Source organism: Mesoplodon densirostris, chromosome 10 (assembly GCF_025265405.1).
Source record: "Mesoplodon densirostris isolate mMesDen1 chromosome 10, mMesDen1 primary haplotype, whole genome shotgun sequence".
Lineage (NCBI taxonomy): Eukaryota > Metazoa > Chordata > Mammalia > Artiodactyla > Ziphiidae > Mesoplodon > Mesoplodon densirostris.
In genome coordinates this window covers 38537289-38556756 of record NC_082670.1, presented here as the reverse complement: position 1 = coordinate 38556756, position 19468 = coordinate 38537289, and the positions used below count along the sequence as shown (strand labels likewise).

The window sequence follows — 19468 nt, the reverse complement described above, 5'->3', positions numbered from 1 at the left end:
TGAGCCATAAAAAGAAGATAATATCTTCCTTATAGTATTACTGTGAGGAACAAATGACATAAAATAATTATGTAAAGCATCAATCCCATTGTTGCCCTTGTCATTTTTTTTTCCTGAGGGCAGACACCAAGTCCTATTTACCACTGTATTCCCTGGTACCTAGGTTGCCTGCTCACTGTTTTAAAAAATTGAACAGAATTTCCAATGTATCTAGTCATCATTAGATTTTACTGAGAACTGGTAGGATATGAGATTAAGTCAATCTGGTTGCATCAAAGTAGCCTCTGTTTTGTATGTTGGGGGCTAGCCAATATCATTGACTCTTTGCTGTATTCCCTACTGAAGAACATGAGGAAATAAACAATGCTCTTCAAAAGCCTTCTCATGAGCCAAGAAACTGTGGTATGCAGCCTTTCTTAGCTAAAGTGATTCATCTGGTCAAGGTTAAAGAAACTATAATTCCCTAACAGAAGCAAGAGTGATGCCCCATAGTCACTGGTAGGAATCATAATGTAAATTAATTGCAAGTCCTTAAGAACTCCATATGCCAGACTACTTGAAGAAGGCTTTCTACTCAGAGTGATGAAGTAATGTTGCTCAAGGACACCCATTCAGTCTAAGTAGGTGAAGACAGAAGGAATGCTCACATCCTGAGCACTGAACCCCAGAGAGAGGCTAGGAAAACAGAGGTATCTCTTGTCCCATCCTTGAGAGTTAATCAGACAGGTATGGAGGTTGAGAAGCTTCATAATGTGCTGTGAGAAAGATGCATGAGTCTCTCTGGTATCCAGTGCATCCAGCAGTTTACTTGGGTAAGGGGATTGGCTCGACCATGGGAGGAGAGTCAAAGGCTGAACAGAGAAGAATGGGGTTGTCCTAGCCCTTGTCCTTTAGAATCTCTGTGTTCTAAAATGAACTTGAGCCCATGACCCGGATTTGGCTGTGGCCAGAGACTGTTAGCAGAGAATATTGTTTAAAAAAATTAATAAATAGAAAATAATTAAGTAGAGTTGGGAGACCAAAAGGGGGAGTTCTCACACACTGTGACCATTGCAGAGCCCAACAGGAAGAAGAAAGACTCCTCTTCTTTCCTGGCAAAGGACTCAGCCAATGAAAAGCCATAGACTTTTTGTTTACCATGGCTCCCCCAACTCCAATTTTATTTTTTCCTTTATAAAAACTTCTTCCCTTGATGTGGGAGGACTTGCATGTGACTCGCCATGGTTGCAGACCCCAAATTGCAATTCTTTGCTGATCCCAAACAAACCCATCCTTGCTGGAGAACTAACTGGCACTCTGTTTTGGTCAATGATACCAATCAGGCTATGTAGTCAGAGGCTAAGAGGAGTTAACGGGAAGGAAAAAGTAGTCTTGAAAAGTGGAATTACCAACCTATAGGGAATCATATCAATGAGCATCTTGCTGTTTTCTGTGTCCACGTTTATCTTGTTTGCAAATGCAGCGAACCCAAGAATCTGTAGGGGTTTAAAAAGAAAAGGAATGTGATCATCTAAACATTATGCATTGCTTCCAAGAGCAGAGGTGCCCATAGCCTCTGGCAGCACAGGGAAGGCAATACGCGGCAGTCCCTATACATGAAGGTTGGAGAAAGAGGCAGTGCCAGTTCAGTGGAACGACAAAGGCAGAAGTCCTCCCCGACTCTTTTGGTTCCCTGAACTCTTTTTAGCACTGTAACCAGAATGAAAAACAACTTCAGGCTTGGTCTCTGACATAGTAATAGGAAAAAAGGGTTGCCCTAGACTTCTCTTTCCTCACCAACTTTAAATATCTGGATCAAGTATAAACATGTTTTCAGATTATAGCTGTAACCAAGGCCTCAGTTTTAAAAGTTTTAAAATCTAGGTACATTGTCCCAATACAAGTAAGCCCTCTGGGGGGTTGTTGAGGTATATTGATAATCATTAATAACCATTAGTAAGATGGAGCAGCATTTGATAGCACACACGAAAAATTGCTTTAGCAAAGCAATTACTTGCTTTCTTTTTTCTCCTTTCATTTCCTTCTGAAATGCCAAGTCTCCCTTCCATTTCTAATGTCTGTTAGAGGGAAAACAGACAAGCTAGCAGCTGTTACACCTTATAAAGACCTCACACTGGGCTTCCCTGGTGGCGCAGTGGTTGAGGATCTGCCTGCCAATGCAGGGGACATGGGTTCGAGCCCTGGTCTGGGAGGATCCCACATGCCGCGGAGCAGCTAGGCCCGTGGGCCACAACTGCTGAGCCTGCGCGTCTGGAGCCTGTGCTCCGCAACGGGAGAGGCCGTGATGGTGAGAGGCCCGCGCACCGCGATGAAGAGTGGCCCCCGCTCGCCACAACTAGAGAGGGCCCTCGCACAGAAACGAAGACCCAACACAGCAAAAATTTAAAAATTAATTAATTAATTAATTAATTTTAAAAAGTGGCGTCTTTAAAAAAAAAAAAAAAGACCTCACACCAAAGCAAATTAAAGCAGAGACAAGAGAACTCAATGCCCATTTTAAAATAATAATATATAGTTGCTTTACCCCATTATCCCTACTAACACATAAATCTTTTCCCAGCATCTACTCTAAGAGTTCAGCCAGACACTGAGCAGGATAGCTGTTGGTTTACCTGTGATGCCGTGTTCAGATGACGACCCCTAGGAAGCCTACAGATCAGAATGGAAGGAAGATCTGGATCAACAGAAAAGTTGTGATCTTTCTATAGTTAAGGGACAAGAAGTGTGGCAAGTGGCCAAGAAACTCTTTCATTTCCAGTATAAAGGTTACACTTGCTCATTAAGGAAAATAGAGAAAATATGAAAAATTTAAAAGCAGAAATAAATCACCCAAAGATAACTACTATTGATGCTTTTTTTTGGTGTTTGCTATACAGCTTAAATATACACATATACAAATACACACATACACATACATTAATTATGAACATACGGTATGTACAATTTCTTATATCTATGAAACTCTTGAATTATTTGTCAGTTTATTTTACCTGGATCCCAAATATTGCCTTGAAATTTTCCCTTAATATTTGAGACTACCATCTAAAGGAGAGATTGGTGGGTATGAGCAGTTTCCTCCAGCACATCCTTTTTTTTTTTTTTTTTTGGCTGCGTTGGGTCTTCGTTGCTGCCCGCGGCCTTCCTCTAGTTGCGGTGAGCGGGGGCTACTTTTTTTTTTTTTTTTTTTTGCTGTACGCGGGCCTCTCACTGCTGTGGCCTCTCCCGTTGCGGAGCACAGGCTCCGGACACACAGGCTCCGCGGCCATGGCTCGCGGGCCCAGCCGCTCCGCGGCATGTGGGATCTTCCGGGATCGGGGCACGAACCCGTGTCCCCTGCATCGACAGGCGGACTCTCAACCACTGCGCCACCAGGGAAGCCCCGGGGGCTACTCTTTGTTGCGGTGCGCAGGCTTCTCATTGTAGTGGCTTCTTTTGTTGTGGAGCATGGCCTTTAGGCATGCAGGCTTCAGTAGTTGTGGCATCTGGGCTCAGTAGTTGTGGCTCGTGGGCTCTAGAGTGCAGGCTCCGTAGTTGTGGTGCACGGGCTTAGTTGCCCCACGGCATGTGGGACCTTCCCCGACCAGGGCTTGAACCCGTCTCCCCTGCATTGGCAGGTGGATTCTTAACCACTGTGCCACCAGGGAAGCCCATCTCCAGCATATCTTAACAGTAGTTTCTTATGGGGTGTTGTGAAAAGCTTTTCACCCGCTACACCATAGCAGCTCTCATCCTCCCTCTCCTACTTTCCTCATTTCCAAGGGAAACATGGAGGTCTTTTTCCAATTCTAAACTACATCACTAATCCCTGCTATATAGTAGGAAATGTTCCCAATCACTTGACTTGACATGTGTATAAGTAGTGTATTGCAGGCTTCAATAACCTTTGAGGATAAATCAGGTCACAAAAAAGTTTAATGCCTAATCTGCAATAATTCTAAGTCTCCACCTACATTTGTTTCTGGACCTCAGTCTATTTCTCCACTTCACTTCATGGTGCATCCTAATTATTTATAGCATTCCCCAAAGGAGTGTCTTAACTGTGGCTCACAAACCAATCTGTCAGCCATAGTCAACCCACAGCATCCTCTATACTCTTACTCCTCTCCTTTCCTAATAACCCAGGTTAATGTTATTGCCTTTGAGGTTGCTTAAAGGAACATCACTATGATCCCTGCTGCTGATGTCTCTTAAAAGAGGGTTGATTTGTGATAACATGGATGGACCTTGAGGGCATTATGCTAAGTGAAATAAGCTAGACAGAGAAAGACAAATACTGCATGGTATCACTTATACATGGAATCTAAAACAAAAACAGAAACAAAAAACAAAACAGTCATGCTCATAGAAACAGAGAGTAGAAAAGCGGTTGCCAGGGACTGAGGGATGGGGGAATTGAGAAAGGTTGGTAAAACAGTGCAAACTTTCATCTACAAGATGAATAAGGTCTGAGGATCTAATGTAAAACATGGTGACTATAGTTGATAACATTTTATTATATACTTAAAAATTGCCAAGAGAGTAGAACTTAAATGTTCTCACCCAAAAAAAAAAAAAAAAGATAAATGTATGGGGTATGGATGTGTTAATTAACTAGATGGGGGAAATCCTTTCACAATGTATATCTGTATCAAATCACCATGATGCACACTTTAAATATCTTATAATTTTATACCTGAATAAAGCTGGAATCAAAGAGAGACACAGAAACAGAGATAGAAACAGAGAGAGTGCGCTGATGCCTGCGTCACAGATGCCATCTGCTGGTGACTCCAAAGCCTCAGCTTCCTAAGAAGCCAGAGCTGTACTTGGTTCCAAGAGAAGGAGAGGTTGCCTCTGACTCCACTCCCCAAACTCCATATGCACATTGTCCCCTGGGTTCTAGGGCCCCACTATTTGTATACAGTGTTTTGGAAGGTCTTTTGTAAAAGCAGCCATTCAGCTTTTGGCCTTTATGAATTGATAGCTTTTTAACTACTCCAAGGAAGAAAGGATATGCACCTCCACAAGAAGTAGACAACAGTTATGAGACAGAGCTTGGTCTCAGTTTCCAAAGCAATTCCTATACTCTTTCAATCATGAAGAGTATGGACCTGGATTAGTTAGCATAGAATATGTTATACTGTGGCAATATACAAACCGTAAGATCTTAGTTTCCTAGCACTTGAAAGTTATTTTTTTACCCACACAAAGTCCACTGTGGGTCAGTGTCTCTTCAGGACAGCTTCTTTGCAAATAGTGCCTTGGGGATCCAGGCTAATTCTACCTGGAGACTCTATCACCTCAACATATAGCCCCTATGATTACTACAGCAGGGGAAGAAGGAACATTGGAAACTCATGCCTATTCGCCTATGCTTTGGCCCCAAAGTTGCATGGTCCCGCCTAATTACAAGGGCAGCTGGGAAATACAGGGGAGCACATGGTGAACTTTAATTATCTCTATCACAGAACACTTCTTAACGGGAAAATAATGCTCAAGGACACCCAAAGATTTATTGATCCTTGTAAGAGAAATGCTGACTCCAAAAACCTGAGCTTTATTTATAAAAATCTCTTTAGTATTGTAAAAATGTTAACTGCAAAAGATAAATTTTATCAGATTTCTTTTTCTTTTTCTTTTTTGGCCGTGCCACATGGCTTGTGGGATCTTAGTTCCCTGGACCAGGGATTGAACCCACGCCCTCCTCAGTGAAAGTGTGGAGTCCTAACCAGTGGACCACCAGGGAATTCTCCCAGATTTCCTAAAACTAACAAGAAATGTTATCTTTAGACAACATTTTTTAATATTCTCGAAAATAAAGAAAACAATCACATTTATTTAGTTTAACATTTCCCCTGATCTAAAGATAAAGATGTTAAAAAAACCTAGGACATATACATGAACACACACCTTCCCCAGCAGCCCCACCTCCCCGAACCCAGCTCTGCCACTTAATGTCATGGATTAGTTTTCATTTAACATCTCATCTCCCTCAATTTCTTTACTGTAGCATAGGGAGAATGAAAGGAGGCTGAATAACAGTGTGGTTGCTGCTATATTAAAATAGAAATGAAACCTCTACATAAAAGAATACAGAAATTCATCAACACTGAGCATAGGCCTGTCATGTATTTGCTTGAAAGAGGAAAGGTGAGAATAACTGAAAGTACAGGAATATCAATTGTAGTTGACTTTGGATAGTGCAGCTATAGGAATTTCTTTTCCTCCTTCCATTTTTTTTCTTTCTGTTTTCAAAATTGCTAGAATTCCCTGGTGGTCCAGTGGTTAGGACTCCATGCTTCCATTGCTGGGGGCCTGCGTTTGATTCCTGGTCAGGGAACTAAGATCCCACAAGCCACGTGGCATGGCCAAACAAAAAATTGCTAGAATGAGCCTGTATTACTGTCATAATGGAAAAAAAACCCCAATTTTTCAAATAGTATGAAAAAGAGGCAGTAGATAAAAGTCTTTTGAAAAATAAGCATGTTTAAAAAATATAAGCTAACTAAATGTATGTATTCAGCTTTGTCACAATTCAACATACATTTTGAAAATATTATTTTTACAATTCTCCTATGAACATTTCCCTTCCGAGGTTACTTACTTTAAATTAAATTTAAAAAAATACGTACTTTAAATGATCTGAACCATGAGTTTGGAGTATCAAAACACTTAGCAGAAACATCCCACTTACACCAAAAGATAGATCATCCAGACAGAAAATTAATAAGGAAACACAAGCCTTAAATGACACATTAGATCAGACGGACTTAACTGATATTTATAGGACATTCCATCCAAAAGCAGCAGAATACACTTTCTTCTCAAGTGTACATGGAACATTCTCTAGGATAGATCACATCTTGGGTCACAAATCAAGACTCAGTAAATTTAAGAAAATTGAAATCATATCAACCATCTTTTCCAGCCACAACACTATGAGATTAGAAATCAATTATGGAAAAAAAAACTGTAAAGAACACAAACACATGGAGGCTAAACAATATGCTACTAAATAACCAATGGATCATGGAAGAAATAAAAGAGGAAATCAAAAAATACCTAGAAAAAAATGACAATGAAAACACGATGACCCAAAACATATGGGATGCAGCAAAAGAAATTCTACGAGGGAAGTTTATGGTAATAAAATCCTACCTCAAGAAACAAGAAAAATCTCAAATAAACAACCTAACCTTACACCTAAAGCAACTAGAAAAAGAAGAACAAACAAAACCCAAAGTTAGTAGAAGGAAAGAAATCATAAAGATCAGAGCAGAAAGAAATGAAATAGAAATGAAGAAAACAATAGCAAAGATCAATGAAACTAAAAGCTGGTTCTTTGAGAAGATAAACAAAATTGATAAGCCTTTAGCCAGACTCAACAAGAAAAAAAAGGGAGAGGACTCAAATCAATAAAAATTAGAAATGAAAAAGGAAAAGTAACAACTGACACTGCAGAAATACAAAGGATCATAAGAGACTACTACAAGCAACTCTATGCCAATAAAATGGACAACCTGGAAGAAATGGACAAATTCTTAGAAAGGTACAACCTTCCAAGACTGAACCAGGAAGAAATAGAAAATATGAACAGACCAATCACAAGTAATGAAATTGAAACTGTGATTAAAAATCTTCCAACAAATAAAAGTCCAGGACCAGATGGCTTCACAGGTGAATTCTATCAAGCATTTAGAGAAAAGCTAACACCTATCCTTCTCAAACTTTTCCAAAAAATTGCAGAGGGAGGAACACTCCCAAGCTCATTCTATGAGGCCATCATCACCCTGATACCAAAACCAGACAAAGATATCACAAAAAAAGAAAACTACAGGCCAATATCACTGATGAACATAGACGCAAAAATCTTCAACAAAATACAAGCAAACAGAATCCAACAACACATTAAAAGGATCATACACCATGATCAAGTCAGATTTATTCCAGGGATGTAAGGATTCTTCAATATACACAAATCAATCAATGTGGTACACCACATTAACAAACTAAAGAATAAAATCCATATGATCATCTCAATAGATGCAGAAGAAGCTTTTGACAAAATTCAACACCCATTTATGATAAAAACTCTCCAGAAAGTGGGCATAGAGGGAACCTACCTCAACATAATAAAGGCCATGTATGACAAGTGCACAGCTAACATCACTCTCAATGGTGAAAAACTGAAAGCATTTCCTCTAAGATCAGGAACAAGACAAGGATGTCCACTCTCGCCACTATTATTCAACATAGTGTTGGAAGTCCTGGCCATGGCAATCAGAGAAAAAAAAGAAATAAAAGGAATCCAAATTGGAAAAGAAGAAGTAAAACTGTCACTGCTTGCAGATGACTTGATACTATACACAGCAAATCCTCAAGAGGTCACCAGAAAACTACTAGAACTTATCAGTGAATCTGGTAAAGTTGCAGGATACAAAATCAATACACAGAAATCTCTTGCATTCCTATATACTAACAATGAAAGATCAGAAAGAGAAATTAAGGAAACAATCCCATTTACCACCACAACAAAAAGAATAATACCTAGGAATAAACCTACCTAAGGAGACAAAAGACCTGTACTCAGAAAACTATAGGATACTGATTAAAGAAATCAAAGACAATACAAATGGATGGAGAAACATACCATGTTCTTGGATTGGAAGGATCAATATTGTGAAAATGACTATACTACCCAAAGCAATCTACATGTTCAATGCAATCCCTATCAAATTACCAATGGCAATTTTCCAGAATTAGAACAAAAATTTTTACAATTTGTATGGAAACACTAAAGACCCCAAATAGCCAAAGCAATCTTGAGGGAAAAAAATGGAGCTGGAGGAATCAGACTCCCTGACTTCAGACTATACTACAAAGCTACAGTAATCAAGACAATATGGTACTGGCACAAAAACAGAAATATAGATCAATGGAACAGGATAGAAAGCCCAGAGATAAACCCATGCACCTTCAGTCACCTAATCTATGACAAAGGAGGCAAGAATATACAATGGAAAAAAGACAGTCTCTTCAATAAGTGGTGCTGGGCTACTGGGCATATACCCTGAGAAAACCATAATTCAAAAAGAGACATGTACCAAAATGTTCATAGCAGCCCTATTTACAATAGCCCGGAGATGGAAACAACCTAAGTGTCCATCATCAGATGAATGGGTAAAGAAGATGTGGCACATATATACAATGGAATATTACTCAGCCATAAAAAGAAATGAAATTGAGCTATTTGTAATGAGGTGGATGGACCTAGAGTCTGTCATACAGAGTGAAGTAAGTCAGAAAGAGAAAGACAAATACTGTATGCTGACACATATATATGGAATTTAAGAAAAAAAATGTCATGAAGAACATAGGGGTAAGACAGGAATAAAGACACAGACCTACTAGAGAATGGACTTGAGGATATGGGGAGGGGGAAGGGTAAGCTGTGACAAAGTGAAAGAGCGGCATGGACATATATACACTACCAAACGTAAGGTAGATAGCTAGTGGGAAGCAGCCGCATAGCACAGGGAGATCAGCTTGGTGCTTTGTGACCGCCTGGAGGGGTGGGATAGGGAGGGTGGGAGGGAGACGCAAAAGGGAGGGGATATGGGAACATATGTATATGTATAACTGATTAAATTTGTTATAAAGCAAAAAATAAAAAAAATAAAAAAAAATGAAGGTGGACCCCCATCTCACACCATAAAAAAAAAAAAATAAGTGGTGCTGGGAAAACTGGCCAGCTATATGTAAAAGAATGACATTACCCTAACACCATACACAAAAATAAACTCAAGATGGATCAAAGACCTAAATGTAAGGCTGGACACTATAAAACTCTTAGAGGAAAATATAAGCAGAACACTCTTTGACATATTTGTCAAATGTCAAAACACAATTTGACATAAATTGCTGCAAGATTTTTTGACCCACCTCCTAGAGTAATGAAAATAAAACCAAAAATAAACAAATGGGACCTAATGAAACTTAAAAGCTTTTGCACAGAAAAGGAAACGATAAACAAAACAAAAAGACAACCAAGAGGATGGGAGAAAATATTTGCAAACAAAGCAACCATCAAGGGATTAATCTCCAAAATATACAAACAGCTCATGCAGCTCAATATCAAAAAAAAACAAACAACTCAATGAAAAGATGGGCAGAAGACCTATATAGACATTTCTCCAAAGAAGACATACAGATGGCCAACAAACACATGAAAACATGCTCAACATCACTGATCGTTAGAGAAATGCAAATCAAAACTACAGTGAGGTATCACCTCACACTGGTCAGAATGGCCATCATCAAAAAATCTACAAATGATAAATGCTGGAGAGGATGTGGAGAAAAGGGAACCCTCCTACACTGTTGGTGGGAATGTAAACTGGTACAACCACTATGGAGAACAGTATAGGGCCTCCCTGGTGGCGCAGTGGTTGGGAGTCCGCCTGCCGGTGCAGGGGATACGGGTTCGTGCCCCGGTCTGGGAGGATCCCATATGCCGCGGAGCGGCTGGGCCCGTGAGCCATGGCCGCTGGGCCTGCGCGTCCGGAGCCTGTGCTCCGCAACGGGAGAGGCCACAACAGTGAGAGGCCCGCATACCGCAAAAAGAAAAAAAAAAAAAAGATACATGTACCCCAATGATCATTGCAGCACTATTTACAATAGGCAGGACGTGGAAGCAACCTAAATGTCCATCCACAGAGGAATGGATAAAGAAGATGTGGTACCTATATACAATGGAATATTACTCAGCCATAAAAAGGAATGAAATAGTGCCATTTGCAGAGACGTGGATAGACCTAGAGATTATCATACTAAGGGAAATAAATCAGAAAGAGAAAAACAAATATGGTATATTAACACATACGTGGAATCTAGAAAAATGGTACAGATGAACCAGTTTTCAAAGCAGAAATAGACACAGATGTAGAGAACAAACTTATGGATACCAACGGGGGAAGGGGGTGGGATGAATTGGGAGGTTGGGATTGATTTATATACACTACTATGTATAAAATAGACAACTAATGAAAATTTACTGTATAGCACAGGGAACCCTACTCAGTGCTCTGTGGTGACCTAAATGGGAAGGAAATCTAAAAAAGAGGGGATATATGTATATGCATAACTGATTCACTTTGCTGTACAGCAGAAACTAACACAACATTGTAAAGCAGCTATACTCCAATAAAAAGCAAAACAAAACAAAACAAAATGAAAACACCTACCAGAAAAATTTCCATGGGAAACTTGATGGGGTACTGATTGTAGGAAATTCTGATACTTTTGTTGATTCTCAGAGCAGCAATAGCAGTTAGAAATAGTAAGATGCTGGTGGAATTAGCTTTGGGGAGACCTATACAGTAGTTAATTATGTTCTGAAAGAAAACAAAATTACAGAGGCTTAGAAAGGGATGTAATAATTGTCTAAATCTAGAAAATGATGCTTTTTCTAAATTAGTTCAAAAGGAAGTCCCTAGGCAGTGTTGCTGGGCACAGAGGTCTTTATGAGCATTACTAGAACAGTGAGAGCAAGTAGGTGGATACATATTTTTTTAATTGAAAACAGTATATTAAAAGACTATAATGTCCAGTAAGAAGATAATACACTTTCTATGTTTCAGTGTAGTGGAAAGGACCCAGGAGTTCTGTTTATTAGCCTATTCTTTATCAATTTTCCCAGACCATGTATGTTTAGCTTGGCTCCCAGGCCATTCTTGCATTCAGGGACTACTTTGCATTTTATATTCTGTATATATTATATTTTAGGATATATGTCTTTCAGGAGGCATGTAATGGGAAGAAGTATGATAATACAGTATCTCAAAGACCAAATTTTAATATAAATCATGTTGGTTTAAAAGGCTGGGGTGAAATGGTTAATGCAACTAGGAACATGGTCCAACTGGCACCTGCAGTTAATCAAGACTGTAAATCTAGAAGAGGTGAAATTATTTCTAGGTCTCTCTTGACCCAGCTGCCTATGCAGGAGTCTATCCACTCGGGTCTACTTCTTTTTGGAGGCAAGGGGAGGGGCAATTGTAAGTCTAGGTGAGGGTAGAAATTACTCACATAGAAGAAGGAGATGGGACCAGAATGGAAACTAATCATAATCCCGAAGATGCAGGTCAACTGGGACAGCATAATGTGTAGTGCCGTGGCAGCCAGGTAAGCACTGATTGCAGCCTCCGGAATATAGGTGATAATGAAGCCAAAACCTAACATGCCCATTGATAGCTGTAGGGGGTTCAGATGGAAAAGAAAACCAGAGTGAGGAGGAATGTCATCAAACCAGCAATGTCACCAATTAGGCAGACTCCAGAGGGGTTCCAACAAAAAAGTTAAGTTAGGCCCCTTTGATAACTCTTGTTCCTCTTTCCCTAATCAACTGAAATTGATGAGCTAAGGTAGGTCCTTGGTGTTTATTCAGAGGTTTCCTACAGACATAAGACCACACTCCTTTCTTCACGAGTTCATAAGCTTAAGTTCTTACTCTAGAATCTACTGACCTTGTTGATGTGGGGTTAACAGTGACAAAGTGATCAGAACAAGACCTTGCCTTTTCAAAGCCCTTTTCACTAGAAGCTTTGATAGCCCTCTTCATGAGAGGTTAATATCCCTGTGAGGAATGCAGCTTTTCGCAAAGAAAAACATTAAAACAAACTGGGTTCCAGCTTAAACTTTTTGGCCTTTGACATTTATCTTTACAAAGAATGATTAAACTGAATTTATGTCTTCAGGATTATATATAAATACATGTATGATATAGCATTTTACATGTACACATGCATATATATGTAAATATATTTTTAAAATGTTTTTTAATAAACAAGCAAAGCATCTAAAAGGATAGATGCCAAACTATTAACAGAAGTTACCTTTGGAGAATGGGATTAAAAGTTTGGGGCAATATTTGTAATTTATACACTTTTTTATTATTTGAGATTTTTTGCAATATACATGTTCATCTTTTATAATTAAAAAAATTGTAAAATTATGGATGGGGGTGAGCCCCAACCCTCTTAAGAGGGTAGGTTAAGAAAAATGACACAGCCCAATGAAGAAGATGGGGAAAGAAAAACAAAAGTCATGAAGTCTTCTATTGTCACTGCTTCATCTTCCACTGCAGTAGGAACTCTCAGAAAACAAACTTGGAAGAATAAATCTATTAGCTTTAAAAGCTTTTTGTTTCAAAGCTTTCAGTTAGCTGGGCAGTTTGTCTCCCTTAATGTCCTGTCATTACTGCCCAATATGCTCCTTTACTCCAGTCAGGCCAATCTGCTTCCTGTCATTGGTGTGACTGGCTGATTTTTACTTCTGTGCTTATGTTCAAACCCCTCTGCCATCTCTTTGCCAATCCATGTTTATCATCTCTTTCAAAAGTTCAATGAAACTTCTCTTCTTCAGGAGGTGTGGTGCAAACAGCATGAATCCTGGGGATGGAGAACTTGGCTTCAATGCTGGCTCTACCACTCACAGCCTGAGTGAGTTTGGGCGAGTTTATTAAACTCTCCGAACCTCAGTCTCTTCACCTATAGAATGAATAGTACCCAACACGCAGTGTTTTGTATGGATTACACTACATAATTCACATAAAACACTTAGCTCAAATCTGAAAATAGTGACAGATGCAAATATGTACCATTCTTTCTTCATGCCATCCCTTCCTTCCACCTTTTAAATGGCAAATATCTATAATTAACCATAGAACTCTTCCTTACCCAGCTGTGATGTGGCATCAGAATCTGGTGTTAATGTAATTTTCTAGGCATCAATTGTCAGTCAGAATTGGTCTGTGACGTGAAACCTATCTGCCATCCTTATTGAAAACAAGTACAGACAGTTCCCAAATTACAATGGTTCTAACATTTTTTTCAACTTTACGATGGTGCAAAAGCATATGCATTCAGTAGAAACCGTACTTTGAATTTTGATTTTTTTTTTCCTGGCTAGCCATATGCAGTATGATACTCTGTCGTAATGCTGGGCAGTGGCAGTGAGCTACAGCTCCCTGTCAGCCAAACAATCATGAGGGTAAACAATTGATACACTTATAACTCTTCTGTACTCAGACAGCCATTCTGTTTTTCACCTTTAGTACAGTATTCAACAAATTACATGAGATATTCAATATTTTATTATAAAATAGATAATGTGTTAGATGATTTTGCCCAAGTGTAGTCTAATGTAAGTGTTCTGAGCACGTTTAAGGTAGGCAGGGGTAAGCTATGATGTTTGGTAGGCTAGGTGTATTAAATGTATTTTCGACTTACAGTATTTTCAACTTACCATGGGTTTATCAGTATGTAACCCCATCATAAACTGAGGAAGTTCTGTACTAAATGTTTGGTGAATGAAGGAAAGGCTCAATAAATGGTTGTTTCCTTCCCAGACAACTCCATCCCAGCTAAAATTTATCCCTTCACTTCACATTCTTTTTTTTTTTTTTTTTTGGCCACACTGCGCATCATGTGGTATCTTAATTCCCCAACCAGAGATTGAACCCATGCCCTCTGCAGTGGAAGCGTGGACTCTTAACCAATGGACTGCCAGGGAAGTCCCCACTTCATATTCTTTTGACAACAAACTCTTCACTTTTATTAACACTAGTTTGCACTTTAAGGTTATCTAGTGCACAGATTCTAGAGGTAGACAAACTGAGCCTGAATCCCAGTTTGGAATCGTACTGGTTATGTGACCTTGGGCAATTCACTTAACCTCTTTCTACATTTATTTCTTTAAAATAAGTACCAGAATAATACCTACCCTCATACAGGGGGCTGTTGTGAGGATCAAATGAGATAAAACATGTAAAGTGCTTTGAATATTGACAGCACATAGCAATAAATGTTAGATATTAGTATCTAGTTCAGACTTCTTTTTTTAAATTTAAACTTTTTATTTTAAATAATTGTAGATTGACATGAAATTGTAAAAAAGCAACACACAGAGATCCGGTTTACCCAGTTACCCCAATGATAACATCCTGCACAACTATAGTATTGATACAATGCCACAATTAGGATACTGACATCAATACAACCAAGTTACAAAATAATTCCATCAGCACAAAGATCCCTCTTGTTGTCCTTTAATAGCCTCTCACCTCTCATCTCTACCTCCAATCTCCATCCTCTGACCTCTACCCATCTTTAATCCCTGGCAACAACTAATCTATTCTCCATTTCTATAATTTTGTCACTTCAAGAATTTTACATAAATGGGATCATCAGTATGTAAACTTTCCAATTTTACATAAATGGAATCATCAGCATGTAAACTTTCCAATTTCATTCATTTTTGCTCTTTATTATTTCCTTCCTTCTGCTTATTTTGGGTTTAATTTGCTCTTATTTTTCTAGGTTTTGAAGAGGGAGCTTGTATTATTAATTTGAGACATTTTCTTTATTCTACTGTATGCATTTTAGTGCTATAAATTTCCTTTTCAGCACTGCTTTAGCTGTGTTCCAAAAATTTTAGTATGTTTTATTTTCATTTACTTCAAGGTATTTTTCTTTTAAGATTTAATTTTATTTATTTTTGGCTGTGTTGGGTCTTCATTGCTGCGCGCGGGCTTTCTCTAGTTGTGGCGAGTGGGGGCTATTCTTCATTGTGGTGTGCGGGCTTCTCATTGTGGTGGCTTTTCTTGTTACGGAGCATGGGTTCTAGGCGCGTGGGCTTCAGTAGTTGCAGCACGTGGGCTCAGTAGTTGTGGCTCGTCAGCCCTAGAGCACAGGCTCAGTAGTTGTGGCACATGGGCTTAGTTGCTCCACAGCATGTGGGATCTTCCTGGACCAGGGATTGAACCCGTGTCCCCTGCATTGGCAGGCAGATTCTTATCCACTGCGCCACCAGGGAAGTCCTACTTCAATGTATTTTTTAAAAACTTCCCTTGAGATTTCCTACCTGACTTATGGATTATTTAGAAGTATGCTGTTTAGTAGTATCCAGATATTTGGAGACTTTCCTGTTAACTTTTTGTTATTGAGTTCTAGTTTGATTCCACTGTGGTCAGAGAACATACTGTTTGATTTCAATTCTTTTAAATTTATTGAGGTTTGTTTTATAGCTCAGGATACAGTCTATCTTGCTGTATGTTCCATGGGTTGTTGAAAAGAATGTGTATTCTGCTGTTATTGGTGGGAGTATTCTGTAAATGTCTCAAATCCTATTGATGTTGTTGATATTTTGAATTTTATTATATGCTTGCTGATTTTCTATCTAGTTGTCCAATCAAATGTTGAGCGAGGGGTGTTGAAGTCTCCAACTGTAATTGTGGATTTGTCTATTTCTCCTTTCCAGTTATATCAGTTTTTGCTTCACATATTTTGTAGCTCTGTTGTTTGGTGCATACGTATGTAGGATTGCTATGTCTTCTTGGTAGACTGATACTTTTATCATTATATAATGTCCCTCTCTACCTCTGGTAATTTTCTTGGCTCTGAAGTCTATTTTATCTGATATTAATATAGTCAATCCTGCTTTCCTTTGATTAATATTTGCATAATCTATCTTTCCATTTTTTTACTTTCAACCTGTCTATATTATTATATTTGATGTTTCTTGTAGACAGCATATTTCTAAATATGTCAGTCTCTAACTTTAATGTAAATGTCAATACGTTAGGGCTTAAGTCTGCCATTTTTCTGTTTGTTTTTTCTGTTTTTCAACTCTTTATTTTTCCTGATTTCATTGGTTACTTGAACATTTTTTAGAATTTCATTTTGATTTATCTATAGTGTTTTTGAGTGTATCTCTTTGTATAGATTTTAAGTGGTTGTCCTAGGTATTACATTATATATGCATAACGTATCACAGTCTACCAGTGTAAACATTTTACCAGTTTGAGCAAATTATAGAAACTTTACCTCCCTTTATGTTTTTTATAAAAGAATTGTTTTAAATATTTCTTCCATATGCATTTTGAACCACATCAGACAGTGCTATAATTTTGTTTCAACCATTGAACATAATTTAGAAAACCCAAGAAGCAAGGAAAACTACCACATTTATCCATATTTTTCCTTTTCCATTGTTCTTTCTTCCTTCTTGATGTTCCAAGATGCCTTCTTTTATCATTTCCTTTCTGTTTAGAGAACTTCCATTAGCCATTCTTTTAGGGTAGGTCTTGCTAGTGACAAATTCTCTTTAGTTTTGCTTCATCTGAGAACGTCTTGATATCTCCTTCATTCTTTTTTTTAAAATTTATTTATTTTTGGCTCTGTTGGGTCTTCATTGCTGCATGTGGGCTTTCTCTAGTTGCAGCGAGCAGGGGCTACTCTTTGTTGCGGTGTGTGGGCTTCTCATTGCAGTGGCTTCTCTTTGTTGTGGAGCATGGGCTCTAGACATGCAGGCTTCAGTAGTTGTGGAATGTGGGCTCAGTAGTTGTGGCTCACAGGCTCTAGAGCGCAGGCTCAGTAGGTGTGATGCATGGGCTTAGTTGCTCTGCAGCATGTGGGATCTTGCCAGACCAGGGCTCAAACCTGTGTCCCCTGTATTGGCAGGTGGATTCTTAACCACTGCACCACCAGGGAAATCCCTCTCCTTCATTCTTGAAGGATATTTTCACTGAGGCTGTGATTTTGGATTGACAGTTCTTTCATAAACAAAATATATTGTGCAATTTCCTTCTGGTCTCCATGGTTTCTAACAAGAAATCTGCTGTCATTTAAATTATTTTCCCCCTGTAGGTGAAGTGTTTCTCTCACTGCTTTCAAGATTTTTTTTCATTGCTTTTAGTTTTCAGAAGTTGACTATGGGGACTTCCCTGGTGGCACAGTGGTTAAGAATCCGCCTGCCAATGCAGGGGACATGGGTTCAAGTCCTGGTCAGGGAAGATCCCACATGCCACGGAGGAACTGAGCCCATGCACCACAACTACTGAGCCTGCACTCTAGAGCTCGCAAGCCACAACTATTGAGCCCATGCAGCACAACTGCTGAGCCCACACATCACAACTACTGAAGCCCACATGCCTAGAGCTTGTGCTCTGCAACAAAAGAAGCCACCACAATGAGAAACCCGCACACCACAATGAATATTGACCCCCACTCGCCACAACTAGAGAAAGCCTGAGTGCAGCAACAAAGACCCAATGCAGCCAAAAATTAAAAAAAAAAAAAAAAAAAAGAACAGGTTGACTATGATTTGTCTTGATGTGGATTTCTATGGATTTATCTTCTTTGGGTTTTTCCAAGCTTCTTAAATCTGTAGGATTATATTTTTTGCCAAATTTGGGGAGTTTTCAGCTATTATTTCTTCAAATAATTCAGCCCCATCTTTTTTCTCCTCCCTTTCTGGTATGCTTATGACACAAATTTTAGAGCTTTTGTTATAGTCCCATTTGTCCCTGAGGCTCCGTTAATTTTTTTTTCTGTCTGTTTTTTCTCTGTAGTTCGGACTGTGTAATTTCTATTGTTCTGTCTTCAAGTTCATTGATTTTTTCCTCTGTCTCCTCCATTTTGCTGTTGAGCCCATCCTTTGAATTTTTAAATTTGGTTACTGTATTTTTCAGCTCCAAAATTTTCACTTGGTTCTTCTTTACGTCTTCTATTTACTTTTTAAGACTTTCTATTTTTTCACTTGTTTCAAGCATGTTCATAATTGGTTGCTGAAGCGTTTTTAGGATGGCTGCTTTATAATCTATGCCAGATAATTCTGATATCTCTGTCATCTCAGTGCTGGCATCTTTTTCTTCATTTCTTTCTTCATTTAAGTTGAAATGTTCTCGGTTCTTGATATGACAAGTTATTTTCAGTTTAATTGTTGACATTTTGTGTACTATGCTGTAAGACTCTGGATCTTATTTAAACCTTCTGTTTTAGCCAGCTTATTTTGATAAAGTGCTGGCAGGGGAAGGGGAAGGTGCCACCTTGTTACTGCCTGGTAAGGCAGAAGTCCAGGTTCTCCTCTCAAAATCCACTGACACTTGAGGCAATAGGGACTCTTCATTTTTGCTGGGAAGGGATGGAAGTTCTGGCTCCCCACTAGGCCTCCCATCCTGGCTGGGAGAGACAGAAATGCCTTTATTTCTCCCTACATCGCCTCCATTGACACTGCTGAAGAGGGGGTTGTCATCATTAATGCTGTGTTGTGGTGAAAGACCTGACCCTTCACTAGGCTTTCTCTGACACACCCCAGCAAAGAGTAGGAAGGGTTTCTCATTACTGCCCAGTGGAGATAAAAGTCTTGACTCCCTATTTGGCCTTCTCTGACAATACCCCAGGTGGCTACCTCATTACAGCTGGGTGAGTGTGGAAGTCTGGGCTCCCTGCTTGGCCTTTGCTGGCATGAGTGGGGATGACACCACAGGTTTGTTTTTGTTTTTTTGGTGTTTGTCTAGAGTAGGGCAGTTATTGGGTAAAAGTTTTCAGTCTTGCTAGTCTTTCCTGGTCCTGTGGTTATAAAGAGCAGACTTTTGTTGGGGCTTTTTTTTGGTCTGCCCATGTTGGCATTTTGGGTTTCTGGCTTCTTC

At 39.1% G+C, this 19468-nt stretch overlaps 1 protein-coding gene across 1 annotated transcript in view; it reads right to left on the bottom strand.

The window, feature by feature from the left end:
• Positions 1–19468, bottom strand: part of SLC26A8 (solute carrier family 26 member 8) — a 70922-nt gene that overhangs the window by 24350 nt on the left and 27104 nt on the right. The window contains exons 6-8 of the mRNA XM_060110735.1: positions 12067–12231; positions 11223–11372; positions 1393–1475 (exon numbers count right to left, since the gene is read on the bottom strand). Of these exons, the coding sequence (XP_059966718.1) occupies positions 1393–1475; positions 11223–11372; positions 12067–12231 (398 nt within the window). The remainder of the gene's footprint in view (positions 1–1392; positions 1476–11222; positions 11373–12066; positions 12232–19468) is intronic.